The sequence below is a fragment of the Pristis pectinata genome, chromosome 7 (genome assembly GCF_009764475.1).
Source record: "Pristis pectinata isolate sPriPec2 chromosome 7, sPriPec2.1.pri, whole genome shotgun sequence".
NCBI classification, from domain to species: domain Eukaryota; kingdom Metazoa; phylum Chordata; class Chondrichthyes; order Rhinopristiformes; family Pristidae; genus Pristis; species Pristis pectinata.
In genome coordinates, this window is record NC_067411.1 from 97,043,197 (window position 1) to 97,065,822 (window position 22,626).

Here is a 22,626-nt window from a genome sequence, read left to right on the forward strand (position 1 = left end):
CAAACAGAGCTTCAGGATGTCGACTCAGTAACAACAGAAATAGTGTGATTTGGAGGACTTTAAAAATGGTGGTGTCTCCATGTGCTTGCTGCCTTGTACCTCAGTGTCAGAGGTGGATGTTTTAGGAGAGACTTGTTGAAGAAGCCTTTGGAAGTTGCTGCAATATATAGATGACACACTCGTAGCCATGGTGCACTAGTTGTGGAGGGAGTGAATGGTTATGTTGGAGGGTGGTTTACTGATCAAGTGTTTGTCCTGGATGGTATTGAGTATTGTCGGAGCTTCACTGATCCAGGATATTCCATCACATTTCTAACATGCCATGCGGATGGTGGAAAGGCTTTGGGAAGTCTAAAGGCAAGTTATTTTCCATAAGCCTGCTCCTGCAATTCAGGGTGTTCCAAATAGGTTTCTAGTTAGTTATGACTCTCCAGGACATTCACAGTGAAGTAGCTCTGGATTAAAATTGTCACGAATAGATACATAAAATAAACAAATGTAGGAAATCTGCAGTCTTGCCACATCCAGTAAGAAATGATGGTGGACAATTACGCAGCCAACAGAAAGAGCAGTCTCTGTGACATCCCCATCCTCAATGATGGCAGTGCCCGGCATGTGAGTGCTAGAGACAAGGCTGAAACATTCACAATTGTGTTCAGCTAGAAGTGCTAAATAAGTGTTCCATTTCAGCCTCCTGCTGAGATCACAGCATCACCAGACTTCAGCCAATTCAATACACTCTATGTGATATCAAGAAATGGCTGAGAGCCTCAGGGCCTTTGTACAGGACCAGTCAATATGGGTTAGGCAACCTGGAGCTGGTTATCTCCTACCATCTGTGCCAACCATGGAATCTGCTCCCCTTCATGTTGAATGTTACCAGGAAGAAGTACTGAAGGTAGGACTAATGAAAAGTATTCTCGTGGTGGGAGACTTCAACATTAAAACTTAAAGGATCAGAAAAAGTTAAGTGTTGAAATAATGGAGACTTGTAAGCTGTTGAGAAGATTTAATAGAATAGATTGAGAGAATTTATGTCTTATAGTGAGTGGGTCAATAACCAGAGATCATAAATTTTAAAGTACATCTTTACAGTGTAACCTTGGATAGCTGTGGGATCTGTAAAGGTGGTGGAAGCAGATTACATTAATAATTTTAAATGGGAGATGGGCAGGTACTTGTCAATAAGAAAAAACTTGGAGTTACAACAGTAATAAGGAATTGAATGTGATGGTTCATCCGATTCTAGCACAGACATGATGGGCTGAATAACCTCTCAGTGCTACCAGGTTCTATGATTCTGTGACCTCTAGTTTTTGAATCCATACTACTGAATTTGTTCTCTTCACCTCTGTTCCTTTTGTTAAGACTTGCTGAAATCTAAGTCCTTGATTAAGCCGTTGGCCATTTTTTCTAAGGGATGAAATTGATCTTGGTTAGTAGCATAAAACTACAAGTCGGAAGCCTGTTGTTGTTTTAGTATGTCCTGGAAGTCCCTTGACACTTTTTGATTCAAATCCAAATGATGTAATGTATTAATAGAACATTACAGCACAGTACAGGCCCTTCGGCCCATGATGTTGTGCTGATATTTTATCCTGCTCTAATATCTATCTAACCCTTCCCTCCCACATAGCCCTCCATTTCTCTATCATTCATGTGTCTAAGAGTCCCTTAAATGTCACTAATTTATCTGCTCCCACAACCTCTGCTGGCAGTGTGTTTCATGCACCTACCACACTCTGTGTAGGGGGGGGGGGAGAAAAACTTACCTCTGACATCCCCCTTATACCTTCCTCCAGTCACCTTAAAATTATGGCCCCTTGTGTTAGCCATTTTCACCCTGGGAAAAAGTCTCTGACTGTCCACTCAATCGACGCTCACCTCTCATCCTCCTTCTCTCCAAAGAGAAAAGCCCTAGCTCACTCAACCTATCCTCATAAGACATGCTCTCCAATCCATGCAGCATCCTGGTAAATCTCTTCTGCACCCTTTCCAATGCTTCCAGATCCTTCCTATAAAGAAGCGACCAGAAATGAACACAATACTCCAAGTGTGGTCTAACCAGAGTTCTATAGAGCTGCAACATTACCTCGTGGCTCTTGAACTCAGTACCCTGATTAATGAAGGCCAACACACCATACACCTCCTTAACAACCCTGTCAACCTGCGCAGAAACGTTGAGGGATCTATGGACGTGGACCCCAAGATCCCTGTGTTCCTTCACACTGCTAAGAGTCTTCCCATTCACCTTGTATTCTGCCTCCAAATGTGTTGGGTTTCTAGTTTACAATTTCAAGTAGAATATTTGATAATATGCATGATCTAATATGTATAAAATATTAAATGATCTTTTCTAGGTGCTGCACCATTTGTAAAATGCAATATATGTCAACATTTCTTTCTGATGTTGACTTCAAAAAAACCTCCTGCAAACAGTTACAAAGAAGTAGACCTGTGGCATACAGCCGATAAAAGTGACTGCCAGGTGAATCTGCCAGCACCCAAAGAAGTAAGGTTCATACATTTTTGTTTGTTGATATCTATTGTTCCTTGAACTGGCATTCTCATGAATTGTTTTTGGACATGATGTTCAGGTTGAATTTAAGTATACTGATGCCTATTAATGTTGGTGCCACGCTAAAGATGGAATTGAGAGCAATTTTGCATTCCAAGTGGTGTGACAGCTCATTGTGGCAGGAAGAGTCTACTGGGGGTAATGCACCTTCCCTACTGCAAAAGCAAATTTACACAGAAACTGGAAATCTAAAGTAAAAATGGAAGCGGCAGGTGAGGCAGGGTATGCAGATGGAGGGAAAAATAGTTAATATTTATGATCAATGATCTTTCATCAGAACTGGAAAGAATTCGAGATGAAACAACTTTTAAGATGCAGGAAATGGTAGAAGAGACAAAAGAACAATGGACATGTAGAGGAACCTTAGAGTGCTCGTTGCTAGTAAAGAGACAACCAGCTGAGATGGTTAAGAACAGTAGTGTAACTCAGGCACGGTAGTGTAGTGGTTAGTGTAACGCTTTACAGCACCTGTGACCCGGGTTCAATTCCAGCCACTGTCTGTAAGGAGTTTGTACGTTCTCCGCGTGTCTGCGTGGGTTTCCTCCGGGTGCTCTGGTTTCCTCCCACATTCCAAAGATGTACGGGTTAGGAAGTTGTGGGCGTGCTATGTTGACGCTGGAAGCGTGGTGACACTTGCGGGCTGCCCCCCAGAATACTCTTCCCAAAAAGATGCATTTCACTGTGTGTTTTGATGTACATGTGACAAATAAAGATATCTTGTCTAAGAAATCTTGCAGCCAAGGAGGAAAGGGAAACGGGGAAGTTTGAAAGTTGCAGCTACCATATCCTGCAGGGATCAACAAGCTCCTCAGTTTGGATCGCTGCTGGGCATGAAGAGGAGTAAAACATGCTTAAGGTGCTCCTGCTGTGAAATTTGTGTGGACCTCCACCTTCCTGATATTTCCAAAGGTTTTAGTCACTGATATATTCACCACATCCTCCTTTCTCCTTGTAAAAATGGTACAGATTCCAATAATATAATAAAATCTGTGGCTATTTGTACCCATTTACCTGGGGATTCTACCAGTTTTCCATTGTGACTTCCACCCGAATTATAGTGGGCGATTGACATATCGGCCAAGTAACTTCAGGGAAATTATTCTTACTGAGAAAAAGTCAGATGTTAATATAAACATTGTATATTGGTATATTAACTGCTGACAAAAAGCATTATTTTAAACCCTCCCCACTTGATTGAAAACTGCTAGAATTCAAACGTTCATGCTGTGAAAAATTCTCTCTTAATCAGCAGAGGGAGATTTATTGAATCCAGTTTTCAATTAATGAAGCTATACTTAATTGTATTTAATGGCCTGTTACTTTAGAGAAGAGGCTTAAAGTTCTCAGAAATAGCTGTAGACCCAGAGATCTGAAGAACTCGGCAAAGAAACCAATAAAAATGATAGAGAAACAGGAAACAGAATACGAGAATAACACTAGCGAGGAATAATAAAATGAACTGTAAGAGTTGCTATAGGTATGTCAAATGAAAATTCGAGCAAGGATGGCGAATTTATAACGGGGAATAAGGAAATGACAAAAGAAAATAAATACTTTGCATCTGTCTTCATGGAAAAATACATGAAAGGCTGCAAGAAATATTCAAGAACCAAGAGTCCAGTGAGTATGGGGAAATAAAGGAATTAAGTATTAGCTAAAGTATAGTAGTAGAGAAGTTGGTGAGGCTAAAAGACAATGAATCTCAAGGACCAAATTATCTATATCCCGGTGTTTAGAAAGAGTTGAGAATAGAGAGAGTGGATCCATTGGTCATCACCTTTCAAAACTCCGTTGACTCTGGAATGCTTCCTGCAAACTGAATGTGATTGCCCTATTTAAGGAAGGTCAGAGGAAACAGGAGTCCCCCAACAATAGTGGGGGGAAAAGCTTCGATCTAAAACATAATAACAGAACATTTAGAAGAGAATAATGGAATTGAGCATTCAGCATGGATTTATGAACAGACAATTATTTTTGATGAATCTTTGAGGATTAATAGAATAGATGAGGAGAAACCAATGCATATGGTGCATTGCATTTTCAAAGCTTTTGATAAGGTCCTACACGGGAGATTGGTCAACAAGGTTAGAAGATACGGAATTATGGGTAATTTACAAGCACCAAACGAGAATTAATTAACACACAGAAAGCAAAAAAAAAGGAATAAACCAGACTTTGTCAGGTTGGCAGGCTCTGACTAATGGGGTACCAGAGCGATTGTTGCTTGGGGCCCCAGCCATTCTCAATCTCTATCAATCATCTATCTGAAGAGAACCAAATATTACCTTTCCAAGTTTGCCGATGATGCAAAACTACGCAGGATTATGAGTGGCAAGGCTGATTCAAGAAGGCTTCAAGAGGATTTAGACAAGCTAGATGAGTAGCTGAGAACATGGCAAATAGAATGTTATGCGGAAAAATTACATTCAAAACAAAAGCAGAATATTTATTAAATGACAGATTTGGAAATATTGATGTTCAATGGGATCAGGGTATTACTATAGACAAAGTCATTGGAAGCTAACATGCAAGTCCAGTAAGTAATTAGAGGAATCGTGCTGTTTTGTGAGAGGATTTGAGTACAGGAGGAAGGTAAAATACAGTTAGGGTCTTGGTGAGACCACAACTACGTTATTATATTGGTTTATTATTGTCACTTGTACCGAGGTACAGTGAAAAACTTGTCTTGCATACCGATCATACAGGTCAATTCATTACACGGTGCAGTTACATTGAGTTAGTACGGAGTGCATTGAGGTAGTACAGGTAAAACAATAACAGTACAGAGTAAAGTGTAACAGCTACAGAGGAAGTGCAGTGCAGGTAGACTATAAGGTGCAAGGTCATAACAAGGTAGATTGTGAGGTCAAGAGTCCATCTTATCATATAAGGGAACCGTTCAACAGTGGGGTAGAAGCTGTCCTTGAGCTTGGTGGTACGTGCCCTCAGGCTCCTGTATCTTCTGCCTGACGGGAGAGGAGAGAATGACCCGGGTGGGTGGGGTCTTTGATTACGGTGGCTGCTTCACCAAGGCAGCGAGAGGTAAAGACATAGTCCAAGGAGGGGAGTTTTGTAATACTTTGCATTTTCTTTCAGAGAAAGTACTTGCCAAAAAGGGAGTGTAGCAAAGATTCACCAGATTGGTTCCGTGGATGCAGGTTCACTATATGAGGAGGGATTGAGTCAATAAGTGCTGGATTCTGTAGAAATTTAGATGAATGAGAGGTGATCTCAGTGAAACTTGCAAAATTCTTGCAGGGCTTGAAGGTAGGATGCAGGAAGGATCTTTTCCTGGCTGAGTCTAGAACCAGGGATCGTCGTCTCAGAATGAGGAGTGGGTCATTTAGGACTGGGATGAGAAGAAGTTTCTTCATTCAGCAGGTGGTGAATAGTTGGAAGTCTTTACCCCAGAGGGCTGTGAGGTTCAGTCACTGAGTTAATTCAAAACAGATACAGATAGATTTCTAGATATTAAGGGAATTGAGGGATATGGGGATAGTGCAGGAAAATGGCACTGAGTTAGATTAGCCCCAATCTTGATGAAAGATGGAGCAGGTTCAAAGGATCAGATGGAAAATTACTACACCTTATTCATTTTTTTATGTGTCTCTCAATTTTGAAATATTATTAAATATTTTTGGTTTCAGCTCCATCGATTTTTGGATGAGTATATTATTGGTCAAAACCAAGCAAAGAAAGTTCTCTCGGTGGCAGTCTACAATCACTATAAACGACTTCACAATAATATTCCACCTGATGTTGCACAGTGTTCTGAGGGATATGGTGACGGCTACTCCAGCTCTTCGAGAGGCAGGTTTTCTCTTTTTATTAATCAGTCCCTCAGTTGAGGGTTATTCCACTCCAGTTCTGTGGGTTTTGATGTGGCCAATGAGGTAAATGTGTGACCCAAAACTCCGTCGTAGCTGGGGAAGGAGGTGTTTGATTGGGTGGGGAGTATAGGAGGTGGTACTCTCCTTTTCACATTTGCACCGGGTTCCTGTGTGCTCCTGCTGAAGGAACTCAAGGTTCCCAGTGCTCTCCTAGATGCTCCTTCATTTTAATCAGTCACAGGCCAGAGATTCCCACAAGTTGGTTCGAACATCGAACAATACCGCACAGGAACAGGCCCTGTCTGTGCCGACCATGATGCCAAATTAAACTAATCCCATCTGCCTGCACATAGTCTGTATCCCTCCATTCCCTGCCTGTTCATATGCCTGTCTAAATGCCTCTTAAATGCTGCTATCATATCTGCTTCCACCACCTCCCCTGGCAGTGTGTTCCGGGCACCCACCACTCTGTGTGTAAAGTAAAATAACTTGCCCTGTAAATCTCCTTTAAACATCTCCCCTCTATACTCGCCAGTATTTGACATTTCCACCCTGGGGAAAAAGTCTGACTATCCACCCTATCTATGCCTCTCATAATTTTATATACTTCTTTCAGGTTTCCCCTCAGCCAGCAGTATGTTTTCCAGAAGGTCTGCAATGGTTCTAGAAGTTTGCTTACCACCAAATACTTAAGGGCAATAATTGCTGGCCTTGACCTTGCCAATGAGGGCCATATCCCAAAAACTAAATACGTTTAGATGAAAGTGTATCAATGAATCTTCTGTAATAGGTTTGGAAGTTGTAGCAGTCATGGTTGATTACCCGTGCATTAGTAGTGAGTTTGGGCAAGAGTTTGGATTAGTAGGTAAGAGATGGGGACATAGTAAATTAAATGAGCCTTAGTTTAGGGTGGTAGTTGGTAGAGTATGTCTTTGGGAAATTGAACTCGCTTTGACAACCAGAGTCATAGCAGTAAACTTCTACTTGTATGACCTCTCTGTTCTTGGGGCTACACGTCAGGCCACTGCGTACTCCCATTCCCTTCTGAACATTTTCCCATCTGTAGACTCGTAAGATGTACATCTTTTCATTCCCACAGAACTACTGCACTTCCAAGGATTGATTCCACCCTCGGCTTATTTATCGCAACAACCAGTACGACAGAGAAATTTTCGAAAGAACTTTGACTCAGTTAATGATAGTCTTCACCTGGACAAAAGTAACATCATTCTGCTTGGACCCACAGGCTCGGGTACTGATGTGTTGTAAATTATTTTTTGTTTCAGTTGTGCACTACAATATGAAGAAATCTGCCCATGAAGACTAGTTTGTATTGTTTGGTTAAAAATGAATCTGACATTTATAATAATTTTCATTTTTGCCAAATTAATTTGCTGTTTCTCTCAAAACATCCCAAAATCTTCAATTAATTATTAAAGTAAAAGCAGAGCAGCCATTTAACATAGGACAACATCCAAGGCTAATGTGATGAATGGATCAGTCATTTCTCTTTACGGCAGTATTAATTGAGGGAGGAATGTTATCCCAGTTAATGGAAGACTCACTGCAGTACTTTGAACAGTATGAGACTTCTTTCATGTTGATCTGATCAGGGAGATGGGACTCCCAATTAACATTTGATCTAAATATTAACCCATATAGATTAAATGTTTTTGTTAGGATGGTGGATAGAGAATTTTCATATTGCATTCATATTTCATAAGTGAATGGGAGTTTTAAAAGAAAATGTACTTGATATTGTGGTGGAAATTGACCTGTGCAGTTCATAATGATGCAAACATCATGTTCAATCTTGCGCATCTAGTTTGCTGGTTTCATGCTGCATTTACTGCAACCTGCATTATTGGTTGGCTGCACACAGGTTCCTCATTTGGAGATGAGCAGCATTCTTCCAGGGCAGCCAACAGTTACTACATTGGAGGGCACTGTGATTTCAAGTGCAGCTGAAGGCAGGGATTGTTGTTGACAGCTGTAACAATGGTTATCTGCTACTGCACTGGAGGCTTTGCACAGAAAATACAGAAAGGGATGGATGGCCTCTGTCTACCAGAGGTAGGAAGCAATTTGCAGGCCTGGTATGAATATATTGGAAGGAGACTGGGAACTTTTTTAGTCAGCTATATCTCTGAAGAATTAAATTGATTGACAATTTATTTTAAGTAGTAAGAGTTAGTTTTTTATTTCAAATTCAAACATTCTGCTTGTCTTTCATAGGGAAAACGTTAATGGTCCAAACACTGGCCAAGTGCTTGGATGTACCGTTTGCTATCTGTGACTGTACATGCCTAACACAATCCGGATATGTTGGTGAAGACATTGAATCCGTCATTGCTAAGCTACTACAGGATGCAAACTTCAATGTTGCAAGAGCTCAGCAAGGTATAATTATTTTTTAATTTTGTCAGTTAAACAATCAAATAAGAGGAATGGACAAATACCAGTGTGTTTTTTTTTAACCATGGTTACGTTTGTTTAAATGTGTCAATTCTTTTGTATTTTTGCTTATGTTGGCTATGCAATATGAAACATAGATCCTATTCAATAGTTACATAAGTTCCAGCAATTGGACAACCTGGACATCAGTACTGTAGTTCGGAGACGCAAGAAATTCTGCAGATGCTGGAATCTGGAGCAATACACAAAAAGTGCTGGAGGAACTCAGCAGGTCAGGCAGCATTTATGGAGGGAAATAAACAGTCTACGTTTCGGGCCAAGATCCTTCATCAGGACTGGAAAGGAAGAGGGCGGAAGCCAGAATAAGAAGGTGGGGGGAAGGGGGAGCAGCACATGCAGGCAGGGAGTCCATGTGAGAGGGGAGAGGTTGTGGGTCGGGGAGGGGGAGAAGATGTAATAAGCTAAGAGATGATAGGTAGAAGAGTGCTGTACTGTACTTCATTGATTTATGTAGGTCAGCAGTTGGGATTAGGATGAGCTTAAACAATTTAAACAAAAAAAATTGTTACTTGTATATTTATTTTTAAGATAAAATGTAAAGAAAGGGAACAGTGGAAATTAAATGTCATATGAACCTTTACTCTTTCTCACACAATTCCTGTAAAATAAAAATATTGTTGCCAAATTGTCCATATTATACAATTTCAAAGTAAATTGATTTTGCTTTACTTCACTTGCTGGATCACAACTAACTTTGCTTCAGCATGCAGAGCACCAGCTATGAATAGTTGCAAACAAAATTTGCAAAATTGGCCTCAAACAATGATTAGGTCTCTTCATATACAGAGTGGGCAGTTAATTTTGACGTGAGTTGTATTCCTTCTGAAGAGATGTGCCAAATCAGTAAAATCATCTATAGTTATGTAAAAGCAGAAGAATAACTAAAGTTAACCTGGGTCTCCTACACTGAGACAGGAGAAATTATATTAGGGAATAAGAAAATGGCAGAAATTAAACTACTTCTTCATGGAAGAAGAGACGCAAAACCTCCTGGAAATAGTGGAGAACAACAGGTCTAGAATGAATAAAAGAGATTAGAATGTGAACAATTCATCTTAAGGAAATTAGAGGGATTGAAAGGCAATAGCTCCCCAAGACCTGTTAGCATGCATTCTCCGGTTTTCAGGGCAGTATTATGAAGATATTGGATCCACTGATTGTCACATTCCAAATGTCATCAAGTTTTCTAATGGTTCCCACAGACTGCAATGCTAGCAAAGTTAAGGAGGGAGAGAAAATAGAGATCTATAGAGCAGTTAGTTGGAAATGAGTAGTGGGGAAAATGCTGGGATCTAGTATTAAGGAAGTGACAACTGGGAACTTGGAAAATAATAATGGAATTGGGAATCACAAATCACTGAAAGGTAACATGCAGGTGCAGCAAGAAATTAGGAAGGCAAACAATTTGTTGATATTTATTACTAGAGGTTTTGTATATAAGAGTAAAGAGGTCCAACTCCAACTATAGAAGGCCCAAGTGTAACTGCATCTGGAATATTGTACAAGCGTACAGGTCCGGTTTCCCTACTGAAAGAAGAATATACTTGTGACAGAGAGATTGCAGTGAAGGTTCACCAGATTAATTCCGGGATAGTGACTTGTGGTACCAGGAGAGACTTAAATTCAAATGTATAAAATTTTAATGGGGTTTGACTGAATAGACATGGGAATGATGTTTCCCCTGGCTGGGGTGTCTAGAACCAGGGTCACAGTTTCAAAATAAGGGGTTATCGATTTGGGACATAAATGAGAAAAATTTCTTCACCCAGGGGTTAGTGAACTTTATCTGTGGAAGTTTTGTCTCTGAGTACATTCAAGACAGATCAATAGATTTTGAATCAAAGACATGAGGGATATGGGGTTAATGTAGGAGAGTGCTGCCGAGCTAAGAGATCAGCCAGCATGATCCCATTGAATAGCAGAGCAGGCACAGGGAGCTGAATATGGCCTATTCCTGAACTCTTTACTCTAGTTATGTTCTTATGGTTGGCTAGCTTAAATAGCATGGGGGTCACCATCAACAACCCAGATGGAACATCTTACTCTTTTAGTGGAGATACCATTAAAAAGTGCATGCTGTAATGCAGACTGTGACATGGGCCATAGTACAACAATGTTTCTTTCAAGCTGTGGCATCCAGTGATACAGACAAGATTAAATCTAAACATTCAAAATTCTAACAGGCTTGACTGGGTGGATGTTGAGATGATGTTTCCCCTGATTGGGTTGTCTAGAATTTGGGATCAGAGCCTCACAATAAGGGTTGTCTATTCAGAGTGGGACACTGGTGTTTTGATTATTTACTTATCCATTTTAATTAATTAGGAATTGTGTTTCTGGATGAAGTGGACAAGATTGGAGCAATTCCAGGAATACATCAGCTTCGCGATGTAGGGGGAGAAGGTGTGCAACAAGTGAGTGAGGCAGCAGGGAGGAGATTTTGATGTAGACCTGTTGTGGCTCAAGTCATAAATGGAGTGAAGGCTATTGAAGCACATTTTAAGCTGCAAGTTTTGCAACATCTTTATCTACAACTTTTTTCCAAACTGAAGTTCATTTTTATTTGGTGTTCTAAATGGGTGCTGTGTTTTGGACCAATGTTCGATAAGTGATCTGCACCAAATTTTGCAAAATTTACCTTTTTGAAAAAATCTCCAGCATATTTTCGCCCAGAATGCTGTATGAAAATGAGACAGACGATTCCCAAGGCATTGCAGGTGGGAATCACGGGGATGTCAGGACCTTAAAGGTGCAATCTCCATGGTAGCTAGATCAGCTGTAGAAAAGTCTGCCATGGAGATGAGTGAACATTTAGGGGAGGGGGTACCTCACCATCCGGGACATGCCCTCTTCTCATTACTACCATCGGGGAGGAGGTACAGGAGCCTGAAGACCCACACTCAACATTTCAGGAACAGCTTCTTCCCCTCCGCCATCAGATTTCTGAACAGTCCTTGAACACTACCTCATTATTCCTCTTTTGCACCATTTTATTGATTTACTTATTTGGTAACTTATAGTAATTTTTATGTCTTGCAATGTACTGCTGCCGCAAAACAACAAGTTTCATGACATATGTCAGTGATAATAAATCTGTTTCGGATTCCGACCTTTTATTTATCAGCCTTATTTCAGGACTAGTCAAAATGTAGAAATATTTTCTCTTTGTTTACCCCATGAAGCGGCTTCATAATAATCCCCAGCTGGTTGGGTCTTTCTTAATGGTAATAATGTCTTTGTTCTGGTATCATCTTTGAAGACCTTTCTTCCTGCTTCTAAATCCTTTTTGTAAAATGGAGATCAAACAGTACACAGTAGTAGTTGAGTACATCTGCCTCAACTGTGCACCAAACCTGGGGGCAGGTGATTGGTATTTTGGTACTGGTTTATTATTGTCACATGTACTGGGGTACAGTGGAAAAACTTGTCTTGCATACCGATCGTACAGGTCAATTCATTACACAGTGCCGTTAAGGAAGTTTCTGCTTTTAAGAAGATGACCCAAGTTAAGGAGTGCACACATTGTTTTCTCATGTTGTCATGTAGCCTTAAAAGGATTCCTAACATCATTGTGTTTAGTTTGATGATATTGCAAAATGGCAGATAAAGTTTATAGTCTGAAATGTACATCGAACTAGATTGCAATTGTTTATAAAATGGGGACATGTGTCAACGGTACTTGTATTTTTTTTTCAGGGCTTGTTGAAACTGATAGAGGGAACAATAGTGAATGTTCCAGAACGCAGCTCGCGGAGATATCGTACTGATACCATTCCAGTGGATACCACCAACATTCTCTTTGTAGGCTCAGGAGCTTTTAATGGATTGGACAGAATAATCAGCAGGAGGAAAAACGAAAAAGTCAGTTCTTAACTAACATTCTTTCCAATACCTATGATAATTTGTTCTCTCAATGTTAGTTCTGCTGTAATAGTCTCATAATGTTAATAATACCTGAGACAGTATTGCATAGGTTTATGATTTACAATGTTCCATAATTCAAAAAATTTTGACTCTTCCTCACACCAAGAAGTTAAAAACCTGAGTTCCTGAAATCCATTGCCATACTGGACTTCTCTGTAACTTCTGGAGGATGTTTCTGTATTGGCTGGAAATATTAATTTTATTAATTATTCAAAATATATGTAAAGTATAAAAGTGCCCTTGAAGCACTTGTGTTTGGATGTAACTTGAATATCACAGACCACTTTCACTATTTTTCATAATTTGAGAAAGATGTATCCAAACAAGAAGTACTTCAAGGAAGCACAGAGAACAATTCAAGGAGCTAACAATGTTATTGAGTCACTGTGAGAAATGTTGGTATTATGATCTTTCCCGAGATGGGGAAAACCTCAGAATGACAGAATGGTTGCAGCAGAGAAGGTGTCATTCCACCTACCATGTTTGTGCAACCTCGCCACCAGAGCTACTGTCTAGTTTCACCCATGGGCCCTTCCTCTGTGGCCCTGCAATTTTTTTTTCCCAGTATATGTTTATCCAATGCCTCCTCGAAGGCTGCATTGGAACCTGCCTCCATTACCGACAGGCAGTGCCTTCCTAATTCTTATCACATTCTATTGTAAAGGAGAAAGTTTCTTCTCGTATCACACTTAATTCCTCCTCCCTTTTCATTTTAATCCTGACTTCTAGTCTTTGAACCCTCCACCAAAGAGCCTTCCACTATTCACTCTGAATAGACCTCTTATCATTTCGTACACTTCCAGTTCACAAAGTTCTGATTTTACCGAGTTTTAAACAGTCATTTAGATGATTAGACCAATGTAACAATGCATGAAGTACTTTCATCAGTTGGCAAGCGGTCACACCCCTAGTCCTATGCTAATCCTGCTCTTCCCCATTTCCCCCCACCCCCCACATCTCTTTACAATAGTGTGTGGCCCAAAACCTCTTCCCCATATTGTCACCCTCTGTAAACCTACACTCAACACTGCCTGTCAATCATTCCTCCATCAGTACCTTTTAGACTTGGTGACTCTTACCACCCATTACTCCCAGAATCCAGTATGAAATTCCCAGAACTGACACACCCTTTTAACTACAGTCATAATGAAACTTCTTTTAAAAAAGGAATAAACGAGCTTTAATTCTTCCCTAATTACTTACCATGAGGTTGATAGCATTTTGAAAAGTTTCCCTTCAACGCTTAGAGTTCAGTATCAAATTTAATGTTAACTTTTCTCGTGATTTCAACTGCAAAACTATCCACTTTTTATTTACATAATAAAGCTCTTAAAAATGTATGCTAATTGTTTTTTTTACACTCAGTACCTTGGATTTGGTGCAACATTTGGTCCAGGCACTGGCTGTCGTGCTGTGGCAGCAGCTGGTTTGGCTAATTCCTCGGGAGTGAATACCCATGAAGAGTTCCAGGAGAGAGACAAGTTACTCCATCACGTGGAGGCTAGGGACCTAATAGAATATGGAATGATTCCTGAATTTGTAGGAAGATTTCCTGTGGTTCTCGCACTGCACAGTTTAAATGAGGACATGTTAGTTCAGATTCTGACAGAACCACAGAATGCAATAATTACTCAGTACAAGATGCTGTTTGGCATGGATAAGGTATGGTGAAGACAGAAGCAGAGTTCTAGGCTTGTATATTTGCAGAATATAAAAAAAAAAGTTAATTATTCAATTTATATAGATCAAGGTAACAAAAAACAGTGGTGGTGGTGATTTGAAGAAGCAAAATTTTCCAGTCACAACACTGTGGTAGGCAAGCTGTAACCAAACTTCAATGCTTGCCCACAGAAAAGGAAATTAAACTAAATGGAGTTATCTCACCCTCTTGAGCTGCCACTATTCTGTTGTTCAGGATGGGCATTGCTGGGTTCTGAGAATAGGTAACTGCTCAACAGCTGTCTCCAGAAGGAATATGGTAGTTTAAGAGAGCAACTCACCACCTCCTTCTCAAGGGCATTTGGAGATGGGCAATAATATTTGGGATTACCAGCAATGCCTGGATCCTGGAAAATAAATGAAACGAAATTTAGCTGCAATTTCTGCAGAGTTAAACTGGAGAGGAAGAAAATATGAACATAGAACATAGAACAGTACAGCACAGAACAGGCCCTTCGGCCCACCATGTTGTGCTGACATAGCTATTCCCTCCTACTGACAGAATACCTATATCCCTCTATTTTCCTCTCATTCATGTGCCCATCCAAGCCACTCTTAAAAGCCCCCAATGAATTTGCCTCCACCACCCTATCAGGCAATGCATTCCAAGCATCCAACACTCTCTCAGTAAAAAAAAACTTACCCCTCAAGTCTGTTCTGAACCTACCCTCTCTCCTCTTAAATGCATGCCCTCTGGTATCGGATCGCTCAATAATGGGAAAAAGATATTGCTTATCCACCCTGTCTATGCCCCTCATAATTTTATACACTTCCAACAGATCACCCCTCAGCCTCCGCCGCTCCAGAGAGAAGAGCCCAAGTTTGTCCAGCCTCTCCTGATAGCACATGCCCTCTAATCCACACAGCATCCTAGTAAACCTCCTCTGCACCCTCTCTAAAGCCTCAACATCCTTTCTATAGTGAGGTGACCAGAATTGCACACAATACTCTAAATGCAGCCTAATCAGAGTTCTATACAGATGCATCATAACTTCCTGACTCCTATACTCAGTACCCTGATTAATAAATGCAAGCATTCCATAAACCACTTTAACCACCCTGTCTACCTGTGCAGCCACTTTCAATGAGTCATGGCATTGCACCCCAAGGTCCCTCTGCTCTTCAACATTGTTAAGGGTCTTGCCCTTAAGAGTGTACTGCCTCTTGACATTAGTCCTACCAAGGTGCAACACCTCACATTTATCTGGGTTAAACTCCATCTGCCATTTCTTTGCCCACATTGGCAGCTGATCTATATCATGCTGTATCTGTCACCAATCTTCTACACTATTCACAACTCCACCAATCTTGGTATCATCTGCAAACTTACTAACCCATCCATCAACATATATAGATAATTTACGTATATTACAAACAGCACAGTTCCCAGCACAGATCCCTGTGGAACACCACTACTCACAGGCCTCCAGCCCGAATAAGTCCCTTCAACCACCACCCTTTGTCTTCTACAGGCAAGCCAGTTCTGGATCCACATAGCCAATTCTCCACTGACCCCATGCGTCTGAACTTTCTTGATTAACCGATTTTGTGGGACCTTGTCAAATGCCTTGCTGAAGTCCATATAGATGACATCCACAGCTCTGCCTGTGACCTTATTCTGTCATCAAATGTAGAAGCAGTGTTGACATAGCACCAAATGCCAGCACTGGCCATTGCTGCTTTCTGTATCAGCAAGAGGAAGCTAAGGCCAGCAATCAGACAATGAGCAAATATGGTAAACAAAGTCATGATCAGTTTTTTTGCCAATTATAGCTGGTGTCTGATATCTTGAAAAAGAATGTGCGCCCATCCAATATGTATAATTTTTTTGAGGAAGTATATTCCAAGTAACTTCTGTCAAGGGGGACAATGAGGAGAAAAAAATATCAGATGGTGTTTCATGATGCAAACTAATTCAATGTTACTGTCTAAAACTGATGACATTCTGACTGTATAATTCCTTTATATTGTAATATAGATGATACCTGTATGTTCAGTATGCCCCTTTTGAGCAAGTTGATTGGTCTATACATAGAATAGTACAGCACAGGAACAGGCCCTTTGGTGATCATGCCAATGTTAACTAATCTCATCTGCCTGCTCATGTTCTATATCCCTCCCCTCCATGCCTGTTCATGTGCCTGTCTAAGTGCTTTTTAATGTTGCTATCATATCCACATGGCAGAGCAGTCCAGACACCTGCAGCTTTCCATGTTTTCAAAAAAAACTTGCCTCATAAATCTCCTCTAAACTTTCCCTCTCTCACCTTAAACATATGCCCTCTAGAGTTTGCCATTTCCAATCTTGGAAGAAGTTTCTGACCGTCTACCCTATCTATGCCTCTCATAATTTTATATGCTCGTGTCAGATTGCCCCTCAGCCTCCAACGCTCCAGAGAAAACAATCAAAGTTTGTTCAACCTCTCCTTGTGGCTAATACTCTCCAATCCTGGTGGATCTTTTCTGCACCCTCTCCAAAGCCTCCACATCCTTCCTGTTCTCGGTGACCAGAATTGCATGCAGTACTTCAAATGTGCTCTTGCCAAAGTTTTATACAGCTGCAACATACACCTACTTTTAGACTTAACATCTCAACCAATGAAGGCGAGTATGCTATACACCTTCTTTACCACCCTATCTATTGCATATGAAGTTACAATAAAATCGTTTTATTAATTTTAAAATGCAGAGAAGCTCTGTTTTTAATTTATCACTGACCCTCTTACTTTGAAACCTACCCCACTACGTCCCTCTTTACAGAAGAGCACCTGTGGCTTTTCATTGGCTGTCAGACCTGTACAATGTACTCTGCACATTTCTGGTGCATTGAGAAATGCCTCAGGGTGATGGTGAACCATGAAAATTGGCTGATCTCTCTAATGAAGCCAGGGCGATCCAGTTAGTTATAAGTACACATGGTGTTTGTATGATACCACTGATGGGCAATCAACTATCACCCTGTGAAGCAAGAATGAGGAAGATTTCTGTACATCTTACTTTGTAAGTTATGTTCATTGGATTTGTGGAATCCTAGATACAATGGAAAGCCAGGAGCAGGTTCTTTTCAGGAAGGGAAATTGGGATTTGTGCTTTAGATGATTTAATCAGCAATATCATCCAAAAACACAGCATACATTCTGTATGTACATTAATGACATCCAGCTCTATTTCATCAACACGTCTTGAGTCTTCCACTATTTCTTAAATTACATAAATGATATCCAGTATTAAAGCAGTAACTTGCCCTATTTGGATATCAGAAAAAGTGAAACTATTGTCAGAGGCAATTCTCTGAGGCTGAACCAGATTATTTCAAAACATGAGTGTTGTATTTTTTATCTTGAGGTGAGTATCCAACCACAAATCTGCATCACATCATGAAAAATGGCAAATTTCACTTCCATAGAATTACTTGCCCACAGCTCATGTCATCTGCTACTAAAATCTTTGTCCTTGCCTTTATTTGCACTGTTTGGAAACACACCTGGACATCTTCCCTCTGCACACTTGAGGGTGTTGAACGTTCTGTTGTCAGAATCGCAACAGTGCCAGCAGTTACTCCTGTAACTGACAGTCACAGGCAAAAGGTCTCTTTCATTTCCCCTTCCTGCACTCGCTGCCTCCTTCCAACTAAACAGCTGAGGTTAGGGTGTATATGGCTGAAGTTGGCCCCCAAATCTGCCTTGTCCCATGTTCTTTAATACCTGATGTTGTCAAAAATCCACCTCTCCAATGTCACACCTGGACCTCATCAGCAAAACTGCATGTAGCATGCATGATATTCTTTCCCTGTCTGCCCTTCATTTTATTCTAGACACACTTAAACTGCCTCCTTGCAAAGAAGGTTAGGCTTAGCCATTAAGTGTTTGCATTTCCAGCAATGATCACTACACCTGAATGAATTAAAAAATGACTCTGATCTTAAACTAACAATTCACATAAAATTACTTCCATTGGCAGAAGAAAGTTCCCGATTTCAACTATCCTTTCGTAGTAAAATTGTTTTCTTACTTCACTCCCAAAAGGGCTGATTCCAGTCTTTAGACCATGACGGCTGGTCATTGCTTCTGAACCAGCAGGGATAGACCAATAGTTCCTCTCCATTTGCTTAATGGTTTCCCTTAACACAATGAAAACACCAAAAAGAAAAGCCACACATTAGCCTTCTAACTTCCAAGAATACACCCCTAAGTTCTGTAACCTCTCCTCTAAAGTTTGGAGCCTAGGTTTCATACCAGTAAATTCACATTACATTCTTTCCAAGGTGTGTATGATGTTCTTCACGTATGAAGTCCAGAACAGTTCATAGTACTCCAGATGTGGTCCACCCAGTGCTTATATCTGTAGCATAACTTGCACACATACGTCTTCCAATCCTCTGACCGAAATAGACTGCCAATTCTACACATGTGGCAATTCATGTGACTCAGTTTACATTAATTTTTTTGTCTACCTTTTAACATCACAAGGAGTAGAATCAGTGAATTATTTTACTTATGGCAGAAGTAAACTAATATTTAATTTTAGTCAAAGTTGCTGCATCATATTCCATGTGCTAGAGTTTGCTTCATGAGCAATATTGTTGGCGAAGCCTCTGCTATCAGTACAATCATTTAAACCAGTATTTTATAAGCACTGCAGTTCTGTCACGGTCTTAAATTCAATACATGATAGTAAGAGGCATTGTCAGCCACCTTTCGATGGCTTCCAAGCTAATGTGAAGGACGAGCAGACTAAAGATATATTCACTGCCGTGTGATTGTATCTCTGCTAACACACACAAACCCAATGGACTCAGTGTGTTTTCTTGATACTGAGACTGCTGTGGACAGCATTTATCCTGATGTTCGAGCAATTTAAAATATATTCTTTGAAAGCGCAAAATATATATATAAAAATAATACTAATGTGCTACAATTATTTCAGCATACATCTTTAAAATATTTTTGAGCTTAAACAAGAAATCCATGGTGATACAGGATATTTTATGGATGTCATTCTGGGTGTTTCAGTGTCATTTCTCCATTTCTGAGGAAGCCCTACGTGCCATTGCATGTAAAGCAATTGAATGGAAGACAGGAGCAAGAGGACTGAGATCAATCATGGTATGTTTAGTGTCACCAACTGTATCAGAGCAAGTGAATACTGCAGTTGCATTTTGGAAATCAAATTGAAAATATTTTCGGACTAATATTGAAACTAATTGCCGCTGTGCAAGGTAGGACATTGAAGTGTAACAAAGGTTCAGTTTGTAAGTCAATTGAATTGTAATATTCTTGAGCAGTGTACTAGCAGTACGTCACTTGATAATATTTGTCCATGCTCTGTGATTGCTGTGATGGTGAAACTGGTAGCTCGTGCATTATGTGATTTAATGCAGAAATCCCCAAATTTATACCGGTATTTCAATGCTTTTCCAAAAACTGTGTTGTTTTTCTGCCTCTTCCAGTATGATCTAGGGGAATCTTCCTGTTCCATTTCAGTTCAGACGGCAGGAATACAACTTCCACAACACCACTTACCATCTTTTTTGATGTTAATGCTGTTGGTGAGATCGAAAATTTATATGTGGTAGAAGTACAAGGATAAACTATGTCCCAGTCTGTGGTCCAAGGCATATTTTCACAAGATCACAAGATAAGGGAGCAGAAGTAGGCCATTCGGCCCAACGAGTCTGCTCCAAAGAAAAGGGAAAAAAGAAAAAGAAATGAAAAATTGAGGGGAGGCGAGCGCAAAAAAAAACACACTATTCTAACCCCAATTTCTGGCCTTACTCCCATATCCCTTGATACCCCGACTATTTAGATATCTATCTATCTCTTCCTTAAATGCCTCCAATGATCTGGCCTCCACTGCTGTACGTGGCAAGGAATTCCACAAATTCACCACCCTCTGGCTAGAGAAATTTCTCCTCATCTCTGTTTTAAACCTGTACCCTCTAATTCTAAGGTAGTGCCATCTGGTCCTGGGCTCACCCACCAAGGGAAACAACTTGACCACATCTACTCTGTCCAGTCCTTTCAACATATTTTGTTTGAATTTTCATATTGGTAGATAATGAACTTTCATATCCATCTTCTTTCATGGGCCACAAGGTGGAAAAATAACTATTTGAATATAAAAGCTTGCTTAGAAATTGATTTCATCCATTTTTTTGCTGTGCTAAATGCTTTACCCAAATACTATTTGAGTGTCAGCAAAAAAAAACAAAATTGTGACATCCTTGCTTTATATAATCTTTATCATGGATTAAAATCAGAATGGTAATGTAGTGGTTACCGTAACTCTATTACAGCGCCAGCGACCCGGGTTCAATTCCGGCCACTGTCTGTAAGGAGTTTGTACGTTCTCCCCGTGTCTGCGTGGGTTTCCTCCGGGTGCTCTGGTTTTTCTCCCACATGCCAAAGGCATATGGGTTAGGAAGTTGTGGGCATGCTATGTTGGTGCCGGAAGCGTGGCGACACTTGCGGGCTGCCCCCAGAACACTCTACACAAAGACGCATTTCACTGTGTGTTTCAATGTACAAGTGACTAATAAAGACATCTTATATCTTAAATACTGGAAAAACTCAGCAGGTCTGGCAGCATCTGTGGAAAGAGAAACAGAGTTAATGTTTCAGGACTGAGACCTTTACACAGAAGACCCTTTTGTTTATGTTTTAGATTTTTAATATTTGCAGTTTTTGGATTTTCGCTAATGGGGTTTCCTCGTCCTAGGCTGGTGTGGTGGCTTAAAACTGTGCTGGAGGGAAGGGAAAATGAGGAAATCGCAGAAAATGGTGTAGGGGTGGGATTGGAAGAGAAATGGGGAGCAGGAGAAACTGCCATGGGTTTCCATATGAACGTCCCCCCACCAATACATAGATTGGGCCAATTATGCTTGTATTCCCAGCCACTGCACACTGTGTCAATATCAAGGCATCCAAGAACTGAAGATATCGGGGCTACTCGAAAGTGATGGGAAGAGTGGCATTTACAAAATATGAAAACAATATTCCAGTGTGGACATGTTAAATTCTGCATGTTTCCCCACTTTCAATGTGGTGTAATTCTTGTATATTGACAATTAGAAGCAACTGCCATGGGTTTGAGCTATTGATGCATTTTGTTGGTAGGAAATTAATAGATGCTGCCCACTTGGATAACATCATCACATCCACAAAATAAATTAAATCCATGTTGGGGTGAATTGCAATAAAAAAAATGTCCAGACCAATTTTCGTTCGACAAAACTTCAATGGAAATTCACAAAATGCTTTTTTTTCAGCAAAATATACTCATAAAAAGCAGGGGTCACAGGGTTTAACTTCTAGTTAATTATGTGCAGCTAAAGTTACAAGTTTGAAGGATAGTGATGTTTGATTTATTTCAGGAACAAATACTGCTTGAACCCATGTATGAGATCCCAAATTCAAATATCATTAGTGTTCACATAGATAAAGAAGTTGTCGATGGTAAGAAGAACCCACAGTATATTAGGTAAGCTACTATACTCATACTAACTAGATTGTCGTGATTGTTAACCATTTAAGTGTGAAAGATTAAGGCAAGCATGTTCAAATGTTATTTCTATGATATAACAGTAAGCTTATAGTTGCCAGAACACCAAGGTCTCGGACAATTTTGGCCGATATTTCTTGTATCGTACATTTTCTTCTGTTTATAGGGTATTCTACTAATAACAAAATATTTGCTTTAGTATTGTTGTCTTAACACTTTAAATTCTAACGTAAGGCTGAAAAGTCCAAACAGTAATCTCTCTCTCTCTCACTCTATCTCTCTCTCACTCTCTCTCACTCTCTCTCTCTCAGTCTCTCTCTATCTCTCTGTCTCTCTCTCAGTCTCTCTCACTCTCTCTGTATCTCTCTCTCTGTCTCTCTCTCTCTGTCTGTCTCTCTCTGTCTGTCTGTCTCAGTCTCTCTCTATCTCTCTCTCTCGCTCTCATTCTCCTGAAAATTGTTCTATCTGGTATGTTTTCTTAGCTTCTACTTTCTATGTTTATGTGAACTAAACAGTGATTACTTCTTACAGGGCATCACCAAATGTGGATAACAACTGCAATGATTATGACTGGATGAAAAGAGTTGACACCAACAAATGA

General features: G+C 40.2%; 1 protein-coding gene across 1 annotated transcript; it reads left to right on the forward strand.

The window, feature by feature from the left end:
• The first annotated feature begins 537 nt into the window (after positions 1 to 537).
• Positions 538 to 22,626, forward strand: LOC127572937 (ATP-dependent Clp protease ATP-binding subunit clpX-like, mitochondrial). The gene is made up of 10 exons (XM_052020664.1): positions 538 to 615; positions 6,226 to 6,388; positions 7,508 to 7,660; positions 8,644 to 8,808; positions 11,209 to 11,297; positions 12,580 to 12,744; positions 14,173 to 14,469; positions 19,538 to 19,630; positions 21,898 to 22,004; positions 22,557 to 22,626. Exons 1-10 carry the CDS (start codon positions 538 to 540, stop codon positions 22,624 to 22,626), a joined length of 1,380 nt encoding a protein of 459 aa, XP_051876624.1.